Raw genomic sequence first — 16,123 nt, forward strand, 5'->3', positions numbered from 1 at the left:
GTTCAAGATCACAGCTTGCTGTCAGGGAAGGGAGATGTTCACTGATCAGATTTAGAGGCTGAATATCTGTCTTGATGTAGACCTCATTCACTGACAGAAAACAGAAGTCTGGAAAATATTTAAGAAATTAATCCTCACATACAACACAAATCAAATTCCAGAACTCTAAGCTTTGTTTGCTCATTAGTGTTAAGGCAGAAGGGGGATGGTTGGGTTTGTACAGATAGGCTTACCTTGCTGGAACTGCTCTAGCACCATCTGCAGGTTGCTGAGGGACACTGCGTATTGCTTGACCTGCTCCTGAGACATATTAAACTGCATTACAGCCTCATCTCTCTGCCTGGAGATGATGTTCAGCTGCTCCTGTAATGAGTCCACCTGCATAGAGGCTTGGTGACTGCGGAATCAATATACATATATACGCAGTCAGTAAAAGGTGGGATGGTACCAGAACACATACACGGGGGTAGGGGGTTATACAGAGGGTGAATGTCACCTGGCAGTCTCCACCGCGGAGGAGGACGACAGTAGTCTCTCCTCCAGAACAGCCAGCTTCTTCTTCAGCTCGGTTTCTCGGTCCTCTGCTGCCAGTGCCTCGCGGGTGTAAGAGTCCTCCATCTCCAACAGGTGACTGCGCAGACGCTCAAGTTCCTGGTTCAGACGCTGCTCCTTTTCCCGTAAATGTTGGACCTGGAAACAGAGTAGAAAATGATTTAAAAAAAAAATAAAAATTGGAGGATGTGAAAACGCAGTGCTGGTAGAAATTAAAGACACTTGTACTGCTGTGACTGATACAAGTGATATGGAATGTTCTGCAAATTCTAATAAACATTGCAATTTAATCCTAAACTATTTCCAAAATCTCTATTTGCTGTCAGTGAACATTATTGTCTATATCCAATGAGAAAGGAGATTTTTGTGTACTCATCGTAAAATGTCTTTCTCTTAGCCTCTAATTGGGGGACACAGGACCATGGGTGTTATGCTGCTGTCTACTAGGAGGCGACACTCTGCATAATCTGAAAAAGATTAACTGTGGCTCCTCCTCTGCAGCATACACCCCTGGACAGCGTCAGCCTTCTCCAGTTTTGTGCAAAAGCAGTAGGAGGAACGTAACATGAAAACATAATTATGCCTGTAAGAAGGCAACTATGTACGAGCTCAAAAAAACAATATGAGAACTCAACAGTTACAACGGCCCGGAAAGGGCGACAGGGTGGGAGCTGTGTCCCCCAATTAGAGGCTAAGAGAAAGAGATTTTACGGTGAGTACACAAAAATCTCCTTTACTCTGTAGCCTCATTGGGGGACACAGGACCATGGGACGTCCTAAAGCAGTCCCTGGGTGGGAAGCAATGGACGAATATTGTTCAGACAGGCCCCTATACTTAGGGCACCGCCGCATGCAGAACACATCTACCCAGGCTCGCGTCCGCTGAGGACTGGGTATGAACCCTGTAGTGTTTAGTAAACGTGTGTAGGCTAGTCCAAGTGGCCGCCTTACACACTTGTTGAGCCGAAGCCTGGTGCCGAATGGCCCAGGAGGCCCCTACCGCCCGTCTAGAGTGTGCCGTAATACCGGCTGGAAGAGGAGAATTCTTAAGGCGGTAGGCCTCTTGTATGGTGGATTTAATGCACCTGGCAAGGGTAGCTTTGGAAGCTGGCAGACCCTTGTGGCCGCCTTCCGGAAGGAGGAAAAGAGAATCAGACCTCCGGAAGGACGCAGTCCTAGACACGTATATACGCAATGCCCTGACGAGGTCAAGCGTATGCAGAGCCTTCTCCATTCTATGAACCGGAACCGGACAAAGGGATGGTAGTGAAATTTCCTCATTTAGGTGGAAGTTGGACACAACCTTCGGAAGGAAGGATGGGACCGTACGAAGAACTACCTTGTCCTGGTGAAAGGCCAGGAAGGGCCGTCTGCAGGAGAGTGCTGTCAGTTCAGCCACCCTGCGTAGCGAGGTGATTGCCACCAGGAAAACCACCTTCTGGGAGAGAAGGCGGAGCAGGACCTCCTTAAGGGGTTCGAAGGGTGGTTCCTGCAATGCTGTCAGGACCAGGTTGAGGTCCCACGTTTCTAGTGGTCGTCTGTAAGGGGGAACCAATCGGGAAACCCCCTGAAGAAAAGTACTTACTTGCGGCTTGGTAGCAATGCGCCTTTGGAAAAGCACTGAGAGGGCTGACACCTGGCTCTTAAGCGAGCCCAATGACAGCCTGGCCTCCAGACCCGATTGGAGAAAACCAAGTACTTTGGGTAGGGAATAAGGGAGTGGGGTCTGGCCACAAGATTCGCACCAGGTAAAGAAAGCTTTCCAGGTACGGTAATAAATCTTGGCAGAGGCTGGCTTCCGTGCCCTGATCATGGTTCCAATGAAGTCCGGCAAGAGCCCTGCCTGGGTTAGAACCCAGGTCTCAAGGGCCACACCATCAAATTGAGAGCCCCTGAGTTCTGGTGGTAGAACGGGCCTTGTGATAGAAGATCGTGGCGGTCGGGGAGACGCCAGGGGGCGTCTGCTGTAAGTTGTACGATGTCGGCGTACCATGTACGTCTGGGCCAGTCCGGTGCAATTAGGATGGTTGGAACTCCATCTTGCTTGATCTTCCTCACCACACTGGGTATCAGGAGGAGAGGTGGAAAAATGTACAGAAGCTGGAACTGGGTCCAGTCCTGAACCAGAGCGTCTGCTCCGAGCGACCGCGGATCGTATGTTCTGGCCATGAAGTTGGAGACCTTGGCATTGAAGTGGGATGCCATTAGGTCCACATCCGGGGTCCTCCAGCGACGGCAGATCTGGCGAAAAATTTCAGGATGGAGAGACCACTCTCTCGAATCTATTTCTTGTCGGCTGAGGTAGTCTGCTTCCCAGCTGTCCACACCTGGAATGTGGACCGCTGAGAGAATCGACCCTGTGTCCTCCGCCCAGTGGAGGATATGTGACACTTCTTGCATTGCCTGGGTACTGCGGGTCCCCCCTTGGTGATTCACATATGCCACAACCGTGGCATTGTCCGACTGTATTCTGATGTGAGAGGCTGCCAGTAGGATGGCACAAATTTCCAGGATGTTGATGGGCATGGTCGCTTCCACTGGGGACCACTTGCCCTGTGGTGTAGGTGCACCGCACCCCAACCCGTCAGGCTCGCATCGGTGGTCAGAACTTTTCAATGACTTGTGAGAAAGGATTTCCCCTTTGCTAGCGAGGTTGGCTTGAGCCACCAGTGCAGGGACCTCTTGGTTGGCGACATTAGCTGGAACTCCCTGTCGAGAGAGAAAGGGTTCTTGTCCCAGAACTTGAGGATGGCTAGTTGGAGAGGCCTGAGGCGAAACTGGGCAAATGGGACGGCTTCTATTGCTGCCCCCATCCTGCCGAGGACTCTCATGGCAAACCAGAGAGATGGAGGGGGTTTGCGGAGGAGGATGCGAACTCCTAGACGGAGAGCCAGTGCCTTGTCCTTGGGAAGGAGCACTAGACCCCTGGAGGTGTTGAATAGCATTCCCAGGAAGGTCAGAGACTGACTCGGGGTTGGTGATGACTACTGTAGGTTGACTAACCAGCCCATGCGACTCAGTGTCGATTGTGATTGAGACGCTGAGCTCGCAGTCCTTGAAGGTGGGAGCCTTGATGAGTAGATCGTCCAAGTATGGAACGACTACTATGCCTCTGGAGCGCAGGACGTCCATGGTGGCTGCCATGACTTTGGTAAACACTCTGGGAGCCGTGGCAAGTCCAAACGGGAGAGCCACGAACTGGTAGTGGTCCTGGTCGATTGCGAACCTGAGAAATCTCTGATGGGCAGGTGCAATCGGTATATGCAGATATGCGGCTTGTATGTCTATGGAGGCGAGATATTCTTCCTTCTCCATGGGCGCAATGGTGGACCGAAGGGACTCCATGCGGAAATGACGGACCCGTACATATTTTTTGAGTTGTTTTAGGTCCAGTATGGGCCACACGCTGCCTCCTTTCTTGGGGACTACGAATAGATTGGAGTAGAAACCTCGGAAGCGCTCGGCCGTGGGGACCGGTACTATGACTCCTGCTTGAAAAAGCGAGGAGACCACTTGCCGGAAGGCACGAGCCTTGGCTGGTGGTTTTTGGGGAACAGAGAGGAAGAATCGGTCTGGTGGGTTGGAGGTGAACTCTATCTTGTATCCGGAAGACACTAGTTCCCTGACCCACCTGTCTTCTGTAATAGGCAGCCAGACTTGATGAAAGAGCAAAAGTCGGCCACCTACGGGTGTGGTGCCTTCCGGGGTCCGTGAGTCATGATGAGGAGAAAGTCTGAGATTTTCCTCCTCTGGGTTTAGACTGAGCTGCTTTTGACTGCCAGGTCTTGTCCGACCTTTGTGTTGATCGTGAGTTGTCCCTGCGTGGGGAACGGTTACGATTCTGTGCGAGACGGACCAGCCCGAAGAATTCCGAAAGGATCGGAATCAAGTTTGGTTACGCTTCTTGTAAGTGCGTTTAGGTTTCAGTTGGGGAAGAGAGGAACTCTTACCCCTTGTGGCGTTGGATATCATCGTGTCCAACTGTTCACCGAAAAGTTGCCCACTGAGGTAGGGGAGGTGCGTGAGGGACTTCTTTGAGGCTGCGTCGGCTTTCCATTCCCGCAGCCAGAGGATACGCCGAATTGTGATGGCGTTTGATGCTATCCCCGCTACACCCCTTGCTGAATCCAGAGCTGCATGAAGCATGTAATCTGCTACAACTGCTATTTGAACCGCTTGGTCTGACAGCTCAGGAGCGGATGCTCGGAGGCCAGCTTGTAAATTTTTGGCCCAGGCCAGAATGGCCTTGGCAGCCCAAACTGAAGCGAACGCGGGAGCCAGGGATGCCCCTGCGGCTTCGAAAATTGAACGAGCCATGCGTTCTACCTGCCGGTCTGCTGTGTCCCTGAGGGTTGAGCTATCTGGCAGTGAAAGGAGGGTCTGTGCTGCTAGTCTAGAGACTGGGGGGTCCACTTCGGGTGGATGTGTCCATTCTTTGGTGTCCTGCGGGAAGGGGTACCTCGCCTCCAGATATTTGCGATTAGCAAATTTTCTCTCAGGCTGTGAGAACTGCTTTTTAAGGATCGCCTTAAACTCTGGGTAGTTAGAGAAAACCTTAGGCGGCTTCAGAGGTCCTTCAAAGGAAATCTTGTGTTCTGGGGCCTCTGGTGGCGGATCAGAAATGTCCAGCACCCGATGGATGGAAGAGATTAAGTCGGATGGAAGAGATTAAGTCCTCAACTAGCGCTGTATTGCTAGGGGGGATTGGGATCAGGGACCCCTCAATTTCCTTGTCTGAGCCGAAGTCACAGATGCCTTCCGAATCCTGTGTATCACTGAGGCATCCCCTGCTGGGTGAGCTGGGGAGGAGGCCTTCTCTGGTCGGGGATTGAGGAGATCTTCATTGTCTGTCCCTGGAAGGGGACGGTCTAGATGACCTGGAACTTCAGTGTCTCTCCCTAGAAGGGGATGACCGAGTGCTATGGGATGACGTAGATGGACTGTGGGTCCGCTTGCGTCCTGACTTAGATGTGGATGTGCCAGGGTCGTCCTGTCCCTGAGTCAAGCTTTCCCTTTGCTGGGTAACTGTCATAGCCGAGGCATGAAGCAATGTGGAGGTTAGGTTATCTATAGACTGCGTCATAGGTTGCGACATTTGAGTGACCCATTCCGGCGTGGCATTAGACACCGAAGCATTGGTAGGGGCCTCTTGGGGCTCTGACAGTAGTCTGAGTGCAGTCCTGGCAGTGTGGTGAAGGGCTGCTATGCAGAGGACCGTACAGGGGTAGCTATGCAGAGGATCTTATAGGGGAGCCTTATAGGGAATATGGATTCACAGCTGAGTAAAACAACCCAGCTGTGATCTTACCCGACCAGTTTGCCCCTAGGTCCAGCGCCGAAGATCCACAGTCCTGTGCCCCCCGGAGACTGGCTGGCCTGGTCCTGCTGACCGGGAGATGCAGGGTTAATCCTTGCTGCAGTAGAAATGGCCGCCGAGGAGAAGAGGCAGGTGGGAGAAGGGGGCGGAGAGCTGAGAAAAAGGCGGCAAAGCTGTGTAAAAACGCGCCCTTTCTGTCTCGATCCGCCCCCTCTATGACACTGTAGAGTGTCATATTTGTCATCCAGGGGGGCGGAGAGGAGGCAGCGGCTTCAGCTAGGCCGAAGCTGGGGCCTAAATTAAGATGCCTGATGCCCAAAAGGGCTCCAGGACAGCACGAAAGTCCGGGAGGGGGTCGGATCTGAACCGGACCCCCGGATTTAAAGGCAGGATAGCGGTGGGGCTGTAAGCGGAAGAGGGTCCCGGTGAGGGGTCCCCCTGAGGCAGTATAGAGTTGGTGCTGCCACAGAGACAGGGGCGCAGGGAGCCCTGTGTCTGTCTGTGCCATGCCTGCCTGCACTCCCCCCGGCCCCAACAGGAGCCCGAAGCTGGGCTGGGGTCCCTGGATGCAGGCGCAGTGTGCTGGCCCATTGTTGGGAGCTGCAGAGTGCTGCCTGTACAGGCCCTACCTGAGGTGTCTCAACCTAATGCCCCCAGAGGGGGATTAGGGAGGGTGCTGTTGTCACCTTCAGGGGCATTTATCCTCGCCTCGACAACAACCCAGAAACCAAGAGGAATTGGGGAAGGAGGGAGAGTCTCGACTTCGAACCAGTACCCGAGGGACTGGGGAAGGAGCAACATGGGGAATAGCCATCTCTACTTCAACCGGGCACCCCGTAATAGGGGGCCCGAGGAAGGAGCCATGCCGGGAGTCTCACAGGAGACCAACTTTTCTTCATCTGTAATCCGTCGGAAAAAAACGGAGTAAAAAATCTTAGGTGTGCCTCCTATGCGACACTAAGCAAAAACTGGAGAAGGCTGACGCCGTCCAGGGGTGTATACTGCAGTGGAGGAGCCACAGTTAATCTTTTTCAAATTATGCATAGTGTCGCCTCCTAGTGGACAGCAGCATAACACCCATGGTCCTGTGTCCCTCAATGAGGCGACAGAGTAAAATCTTTTCTGACCCAATACTAAGCTCACAGCTAAGAGTTTGCTACAAATGGATTCAAGTCTGGACCATTTCTGCGAGTAAAATACATCACTGTGGAAACCTGACTGCTGTCCTGATAGTTTGTTACAATGTATCAGTGCAGTAACATGTATCACCCTGCAGTACGGAGTAATTTGCTTATAATGGATTGTCTCCTCTTTTTGACCACTGCATAATCTACTGTCCACCTCCTTCTCTGGAGCCCTCTAGACAACTTTCCTATTTTCCAGATCTTTGTCCCCTCTTTCCTACCTCTCTAAACACCAGTCCCCTTAACTAGACCCTTTTAGACACCTGTCCTTTTCCAGACCCATCTAGAGACCTATCCCATGCTCCAAACCCTTGTAGATCCCTGTATCCCCTCTTCCAGACCGATCTATACACACGTCATCTCTTCCAAACCCATCTTGTCACTTGTCTCCTCCAGACCGTAATAGATATCAATGTCGTTCCTCCAGACTCCTCCGTCCTTCCTTCTTCTCCCGACGACTCTGTATATAATGTGGAAAACCTTGCAAACCCTGCAATTGTCCAAAGTCACATCTTTCAGGGGTCACTAACCTCATTTTGCAGGGCGACACTCTCCATCTGCTTCTGCTTGAGCGCCAGCATCACCTGATCCCTTTCGTGCTGGAACACAATGGCTTTCTCCTGCATGGATTTTACCTCGTTCAACAAATGGTTCAATTCTCCGGCCTTGCCCTGAGAAATAAGGAAAGAGTCATCAATGCAGCTCCAAGGTTTTTACACAGTACCTTGATGACCGCTTGTTCAAGTTTTTATGGAGCCATTTTCTTCAATGGCTAAAATGCAATCTATAAATGTATTGGACTTGGATCTCAGGGTCCAGCATGGTTTGGCTACAGACAATCACAGCCTAAAGGTTACAAGCATATGCATCAGTAATATTATTACAGGAGCACTTTTCAGGCAGAAGTGTTAATTCATCTAGTCACATCCACTTCCTAACATCTCTCTACTTACAGAGACGAGGGCAAATCTGAATTTAGCTTTAGAAGTGAATAGAGAAGAAAGGAAACTTTCTGCAACCAACCTGCTCCTTCTCCTTTAGAAGATTCTCGAGGGCTGAGGACTTTTCCCTCATGGCGTTGGTCTCGAATTCCTTCTCACGCAGCAGCATTGAGAATTGCATGTTGGTTTCATGCAGAGCTCGGAATTCACTTTCCTTCTCCTTCTCTTTGGCCATCACCTTCTCATTCTCCTCCTTTAACTTACTGATGTCCAGCTCCAGGATCAGGGTCCTCTCTTTCAGGTTGGTGACCGCTTGTCTCAGGAGCTCGTTCTCATTCTCTTTGTTCCTCAGGTTTTCAGTGACCGAGTTTAACTTGTCTCCTTTGGTCTTTATCAATATGTCCTTTTCTTTCAGCGACTTCTGCAGGAGTTCACTCCTCTCCTTCACCTGCCTGAGCTCCAGAACAGTCTCTTCCTGGCTCCTGCGGCCTTCCTCGGAAGTTAGGGCCATGGAGTTGGACAAGCGCTGGTTATTTTCCTGCAGCGTCCTGATGGTCGAGTCTTTCTGTTGTATCTGGAATTTTAGCTGCTCATAATCCTGGAGAACCTTGGTCACTTGATCGTCTTTCAAATCACAAGAAGCGACTGACTGATGATCGATTTCGGGCATGGCAGCACACTGACTCGCTTGCAGTTGTCCAAGAATTAGCTCTTTCGTGTCATTCAGTTCTCCAATACTGTTTTGTACATTATTTATCTCTACGCCTAGACCCTTCAGCTTCTTCTCATTGTGCTCGTAGCTCTGAATCAGGCTGATGTAATCCACTTGTAGCCTTGAGTTGGAATCGCTATCTAGACGTATCTGACCCTGAAGTTTGTGCAGCTCCTCCTGCAGGTGAGCCGACTCGTGCTGCATGTTCTGCACGGTGGTCATCACCTGCTGCTTCCATTCGTCCATCTTCTTCACCTGTTGCTTCAGTTTGTCTCTTTCCTGCAGCAGCTCCTCGAACTGATTACTGTTGACACTTCCCATTTCGTTGCCGCTCTCTGAGCTGGACGCCTGAAGGACGGTCAGCAAGGTCTGACATTTCTGGCTCAAGGCGTCGATCTCAATGTCTTTTTCTCGAATGATCCTTGACAGGTTTTGAATGGTCTCTCTGAACATGTCTTGTGTACTACCTTCTTGGCTGCGAGAGAGTCTCTGGTTTTCTTCTTGGAGTTTCAAGAGGGCTGACTCTTTGGCTGCCACAACATCCATCATTTTGTGGTATTCTGTCCGTAGTTGACTGTTCTCCCTCGTTTTCTCGCTCAGGACGGCCAGGACCTGCTCCCTCTCCATAGCATAAGCTTGTAACTGCTGCTGTAGATACACGACATCTTGCATGTAATTGACAGCGGATACTCGGGCATGGAGATTTTGTATCTCCAGGTCTTTCTGCTGGATAATCTGAGTGAGCTTCCCGACTTCGTCTTTGGACAGCTGGTCAATCTGCTTAGTCAAGGTGACGTTCTTTTCGTTCAGAATTTTAATTTCCATCTCTTTCTCTTTCATGCCTTTCACCAGCTGTTCGATCTCCACTTTGGACAGGTCGTGTTTCTCCGTCCCGTTATCACTGTTATTAAGGTTCTGTGACTTGGTATCGTGGAGGATGATCGAGGAATCTGTTTGGATAAGATGCTCGTTCTGTAGCTGGGAGCTGATCAGTTCGTTCGTCTGCTGCAGACTGGAGATCTCGCTGTCTTTCTCTGACAGGAGCTTCTCATAAGTGTCCACCATCTCCTTATGGTGCATCTTAATTTCATCCATTTCCTTAACCTTTTCCTGCAAAGATTTCTGGAACTGAACAGAGCTCCGATTCTGCTTCTCCACTGATTTCCTCTGTAGAATCAGCTCTTCCTCATAATTATTTTGCACTTTAGTTAGTTGCGTTATCTCGGCCTCTAGTTCAGTGATGATATCTAATGTCTTCGGTTCCACCACTGGCTGCAGACGGCTCTGCTGATCCTTCAATCTCTCAATCTCCTCCTTAAGGTGGCTGTTGTCTTCTTTCATGGAGGCCAGCATCTTCTCCTTCTCCTCAATGATTTGTTTCAACACATCGCACTCTTTTGATGCTTTCCCACGCAGGTCCAGCTCATTCTGCATCTCCAAGTTCTTTTCTTTAAGCTCGTGTATGAAGGTCTCCTTCTCTCGGATCAGTTGAGTCAGCTGCTTCTGTCCTTCTAACGTACTCGTCAGCATCTCCTTGGTTTCTTCACTGTCGGTTTCCATTTGCTCTAAGGACCTCTTGCTTTCTGCTATCTGGAAATCCTTCTCCTGATTGAGCTTAACCAGGCGCTCATGCTCACGGTGCAGGGAGGTGGTGTCCAATTTTTGTGCGTTGGATAGTTCACTGATGGTGCGTTCGTACTTTTGAGACTGTTCAAGCAGTAGGTTCTCCAGCTTATTTGATTCCATCTCCAGTCGCCCTTTCTCCATCCGTAAAGCCTCGATCACCGTCTGTTTCTCCAAAGAATCTTTTCCACTCTGAGCACTGACATCCTGCAGCCGTTGTGTGGCCTGTTCTTGGGTTGACAGCAGCATCTCATTTTCCATCCTGAGGTCACAGATTTCTTTCTCTAGGTCGTCCTTCATCTGCTTCACTTCCGAAAGTTGGTTAAAAAGTTTTACAATCTCTGATTCTCTTTCTCCGTTATTCTGATCTTCACGTCTCACTTCCGAGTTCTCTTTGGTCATGGCCAATTCTTCTTTGACTTGGTTCAGAGTTGCTTCACGTTCCTTATTCTCCATGACGAGGCCGTTATTGGTGGCTTCCAAAAGCGTCAGACTCTCCATCATCTTAATAACCTGGGCCTCCAGCTGCTGTTTGCTCGTCTGCAGGTCACTGTGGGTTTCTTTTTCAGACTCCAGCTCCTGTAATAAGTTGCTGTTCTCTGAGACAGTTTTTAACATTTTCTCCTTTTCCCTTTTCAGCTTCTCTGTAAAATCATCAAATTGGGTATCTGCCTCATTTTTCTGTTTCAATAACTGTTCCTTCATAAGCATCAGGTGCTGAAAGACAAGTTACGGAAAATGTTAAGAGACTAGGAAGCACAGAATTCAGTAAGCAATAAAGGGGAACCCCCCCAAACATTAACCCCTTGTGTTAGAAAATTACCAAAAACCCATTGGCCAAACCCATTTATAGCTTCTCCATTGCAAACTACCCCTGACATGCTGCAGTATTTGCATGGTTTTCTTTCCATACAGAAAAAAGTAGGCACAGAAATGTCTTCAACATAACTGCAGAGTAAAAATAAACCATACATACTTTTGTATAAGCATAGTTTTTCAGCACTTTTTTTGTGCTGAAAATGCCCCCCTCGGCTTATACACGAGTCATTGTCCCAGTTCACGGCGGAGGAGGGAAGGAGCGGTGCAGCGGGTCACTAGCTGGCGGCTGCAGCTAAAGCCTGTGCCTGCTGCGGCTAAAGCCTGTGCCTGCTGCTAAAGATAAATTAATATTCACTGCTCTGGCAATGAATATTCATTTCTCTTATAGTGCGCGCTCAGTTAGAGCTGCAGCCCCCGACTTCCAGCAGATGCTGGGCTCTCACGGGTGCCCGCTTATTAACATTATGAATATTCACCTCTCTCCACTCCCATAGGCGTGGGGAGAGGTGAATATTCACTACCTTAATGAGCGGGGACATATGATTGCTCTGCTGCAGGTGCTGCTCGCACCAGAACGAGATGCTGGGAGGGTGCGCAGGGAAGGTAAGTAGGATGTTTTTGGGTTTCTTTTTATGCTTTTCTCATAGGGGCCATACAATGATGGGGATGAGGAACAATACAGACAAGGATGGGGATAAGGAGCCACTCATACAAGGATGGGGATAAGGAGCCATGCATAACAAGGATGGGAATGACGAACCATGCATACGAGAATAGGGATTAGGGAACAATGCATACCCGGCTTATACTCGAGTCAGTAAATTTTCCTAGTTTTTTGAGGCAAAATTAGGTGCCTCGGCTTATATTCTGGTCGACTTATACACGAGTATACAGTATACGAAGTTTATTTTTTCAAACTTTTCAGTGCAGCTTCTCTTTCCATGCTTTGTGGGGAAATTGGTTCACTTTTAGGATGAAAAAAATCTGAATTAAATCAGATGGAGTTTCACATGATGAACACAGAACAGCGGGCTACCTGCATGGCTTCCTGATTCTGTGTGTCCAGCTCTTCAAGTTCTGCACTAAGTGTCTCTTTCTCTGAAATACTTTCCTGCAGCATTCGCTCCTTTTCTTCCAGATCTCTTTGCAGTTGCTCCAAGTCGGACTTGTTCGCCGTTGAGGCCAACACAAAATCCAATTCTGCCCTAAGTGCATCCTGAAAGGAAGAAAACCGGTATTAAAAGTAAATAAATGCAGAACTCCTTCATCACATGTCTGAGATACTAAACGAAGTAAGAGAACAGAAAGCACAGAGCAAAGCACAGCTCCCCACCTCAAGTGCATTAGTACAAGGGATCAGCGACATTCTCGGTGAGGTCACCGCTGATCTCTAGTGATGGATAGGAGGCATTCTCAGTGATGTCACCACTGATCTCTAGTGATGGATAGGAGGCATTCTCGGTGATGTCACCGCTGATCTCTAGTGATGGATAGGAGGCATTCTCGGTGATGTCACCTCTGATCTCTAGTGATGGATAGGAGGCATTCTCAGTGATGTCACCTCTGATCTCTAGTGATGGATAGGCGGCATTCTCAGTGATGTCACCGCTGATCTCTAGTGATGGATAGGAGGCATTCTCAGTGATGTCACCACTGATCTCTAGTGATGGATAGGAGGCATTCTCACTGATGTCACCGCTGATCTCTAGTGATGGATAGGAGGCATTCTCAGTGATGTCACCGCTGATCTCTAGTGATGGATAGGCGGCATTCTCAGTGATGTCACCACTGATCTCTAGTGATGGATAGGAGGCATTCTCAGAAAGGTCACCGCTGATCTCTATTAATGTCACCGCTGACTACTAGTGATGTATAGGAGGCATTTCTGATGACAATGTTATTGCAGGCCCTTTTACCACATAATATCACAGCACTGACACACAGCTATTTATAGTCACCTTTTCTTTCGCCAGCCGTTTGACCTCCTGCTCCAATACAAGTCTCTTATTTTCTAGCTCCATCACGTCTTTACTCTCTGGCACCAAGTCACCATCCATCTGTATAATTAAATCAGATTCTCAATATTGAAGCAAACTTCCCTCATAAAACATGCGGTGATCTGCATTTGCGATTACCTGATCAGACGGAGACATTCTGTTCATTTCTTTTTCAGCATCTGAAAAGGGAAAAAAATGAAATAAGTCACACTGTGGCAAAGTGCCTCTGCTATGCTGCAATTAATCTAAACAAGCAGAGGTGCGTTGTAAAGCACGGCAGAGGGACGCAACAGCATAATCATCATCTAATAGATGCCCTAAACATGATGCAGATTTACAGATTACTTAAACCCACATCTGGACAACCACTGTACAAGTTTTGTGCATACCTGGTGAGTTCTTACCAAATAATGCTTCCTGTAAGCGCAGGACCTCCTGCTTCAAGTTAGTGACATCTCCTGAGCCGCCCACACCCCCAGATTTCTGCAGCTCTGTGTAGTCAGACATCAGCTTCTCATAGTTCATTGACAAGATGCTCCTCTCATTTACCACCAGCTCCTTCTCCATTTGCAGGACACTTCTCTCCTCCTCGGAGGATGATACCAGAGAATGTAGAGCACTCACTTCCCGCTCCAGCTCCTGAATCTTCCGGGAGCATTCAGCGTTTGCAGCTTCTAGGGAGAGAATGGTTTTTTGTAGTTCAAATACTTTGGAGTTGTCAGAGGTTCCTTCTGCCGCCCCTAAAATATAAACATGATATAGAAAGGGGTGAGCAGACACCAACAAAAGTCTTTACATGGCTGCATCCATAGAGTGAGAAGGAGAGTCATAAATACAACGCATTTTGTAATATAAATCTTAACTGCATTTAGTCCAGTTTTCAGTGTAAAGAATGGAGGTTGTTGTTTTAGCTTCCATGAAAAAAATCTCAGGTATACAGACATAATGTATACTCCAGTGATGGATGGGTAGGATAACATCGTATATCTGAATACCAAACAATCACAATTTAATTTTTTCTATTCGTCTGGTATTTAAGCCTTTATACGTGCGAGGCCACATACCAGTGTTCAGCTGTTCCTCCAGCTCCTCGATCCGCTCCTCATATTCTCCCAGCTCCTCTCGGTGCCGCCTTGTGATCTCCGCAAGTTTCTGACGATGAGCATCTTGTAGCGCGGAGAGCTCGTGCTGATGATCGTCGATCTCTTGGCTCATCTTCTCCTTAAGATCCTAAAACCAAGGGAAATAAAAAAGTAATCGGCCAGAAAACATCACTGTCTGATGCAGGGCTCTGCTACAAGAGGTAGGAAATCAGCAGGAGCACAATACAGGGCTGTGTCTGCATCTGTGTGGCCCCACCTCACACGGGGGACTGACCCCGTAACATCGCCTGAGGTCCCACCTCCCACAGGGGCCTGACCCAGCACATCGCCTGAGCTCCCGCCTCCCACAGTGACCTGAGGTCCCGTCTCCCACAGGGGACGACCCCGCACATCGCCTGAGGTTCCGCCTCCCACAGGCCTGACCCCGCACATCGCCTAAGGTCCCGCCTCCCACGAGGGGCAACCCCGCACATCGCTTGTGGTCCCGCCTCCCACGAGGGCCGAGCCCGCGCATTGCCTGAGGTTCCGCCTCCCACAGGGGTCGAGCCCGCACATCGCTTCAGATCCCGTTTCCCACATCGCCTGAGGTTTGCCTCCCACGGGGCCAACCTTACACATCTCCTACTGTTCCGCCTCCCATGGGGGACTGACACCGGACATCGACTAAGGTTCCGTCCCTCATGGGAGGCCGACCCCGCACATCGCCTGAGGTCCCGCCCCCCACGGGAGGCCGACCCTGCACATCGCCTGAGGTCCCGCCTCCCACGGTGACCTGAGGTCCCATCTCCCACAGGGGACGACCCCGCACATCGCCTGAGGTTCCGCCTCCCACAGGCCTGACCCCGCACATCGCCTAAGGTCCCGCCTCCCACGAGGGGCAACCCCGCACATCGCTTGTGGTCCCGCCTCCCACGAGGGCCGAGCCCGCGCATTGCCTGAGGTTCCGCCTCCCACAGGGGTCGAGCCCGCACATCGCTTCAGATCCCGTTTCCCACATCGCCTGAGGTTTGCCTCCCACGGGGCCAACCTTACACATCTCCTACTGTTCCGCCTCCCATGGGGGACTGACACAGGACATCGACTAAGGTTCCGTCCCCGCACATCGCCTGAGGTCCCGCCCCCCACGGGAGGCCGACCCTGCACATCGCCTGAGGTCCCGCCTCCCACGGGGGGGCCGACCCCGCACATCACCTGAGGTTCCAATTTCCCCGGGTCCGACCACACGCATTGCCTGAAGTTACACCTCCCAAGGGGGCCGATCCAGCACATCGCCTGAAATTCCACCTCACCCGGGGACACCCTTGAACGGCTTTGGCTCTTCCTCCAGAGCCGCCCCAAAACAGCGCCCCAGCTTACTCTTCGGGGCTGCCCTAGAACAGTTCCACCTCACCTGGGTCCGCCACTGCCCTGAAACCGCTCTGCCTCCTCTTACGGAGTCATCCATTACAGCGCAGCCGCTACCTACTCTGGGGCCGACCCCACAGAGCGCCGCCGCCTCCTCCTCCGGGGCTGAACAAGCACAGCTCCACCCCCCACAAAACGCCACAGCTTCCTACTCTGAAGCCACCCCAGCACAGCTCCACCTCACCTGGAGCTGACCACACACAGCGCAGCCGCGTCCTCCTCCGGGGCCGCTCTAGAACAGCACCACCGCACCCCGGGGCCACCCCCGCACAGCATTAAACAACATTAACAGGCAGTTCCTCAATACTTTGACTTGTGCACATAGGGAAAAAAAATGAACAAGTATCCACCAATTTTGACCTTCACGGTATGTTGCAGTGTGCAGATCTCGCTGGTGTCGGTGTTCGGGGACCCTTGAAGTTTTGAAGACTGAAAAGATAAATGAAATCACCATCAATAAGTGTGAAGAGG

The 16,123-nt window shown here is 50.4% G+C and overlaps 1 protein-coding gene across 2 annotated transcripts in view; it reads right to left on the reverse strand.

Annotated features, from left to right (window-relative positions):
• The window catches only part of TRIP11 (thyroid hormone receptor interactor 11), an 87,670-nt gene that overhangs the window by 56,125 nt on the left and 15,422 nt on the right, over positions 1–16,123 (reverse strand). The window contains exons 5-14 of one of the 2 annotated variants that reach the window (XM_077267829.1): positions 16,013–16,081; positions 14,210–14,375; positions 13,550–13,885; positions 13,284–13,324; positions 13,107–13,205; positions 12,185–12,364; positions 8,077–11,046; positions 7,584–7,724; positions 497–690; positions 234–397 (exon numbers count right to left, since the gene is read on the reverse strand). In XM_077267829.1, the coding sequence (XP_077123944.1) occupies positions 234–397; positions 497–690; positions 7,584–7,724; positions 8,077–11,046; positions 12,185–12,364; positions 13,107–13,205; positions 13,284–13,324; positions 13,550–13,885; positions 14,210–14,375; positions 16,013–16,081 (4,360 nt within the window). The remainder of the gene's footprint in view (positions 1–233; positions 398–496; positions 691–7,583; positions 7,725–8,076; positions 11,047–12,184; positions 12,365–13,106; positions 13,206–13,283; positions 13,325–13,549; positions 13,886–14,209; positions 14,376–16,012; positions 16,082–16,123) is intronic. The other variant, XM_077267840.1, reaches the window with a different exon arrangement.

Source organism: Ranitomeya variabilis, chromosome 1 (genome assembly GCF_051348905.1).
Source record: "Ranitomeya variabilis isolate aRanVar5 chromosome 1, aRanVar5.hap1, whole genome shotgun sequence".
Taxonomy (NCBI): Eukaryota; Metazoa; Chordata; class Amphibia; order Anura; family Dendrobatidae; genus Ranitomeya; species Ranitomeya variabilis.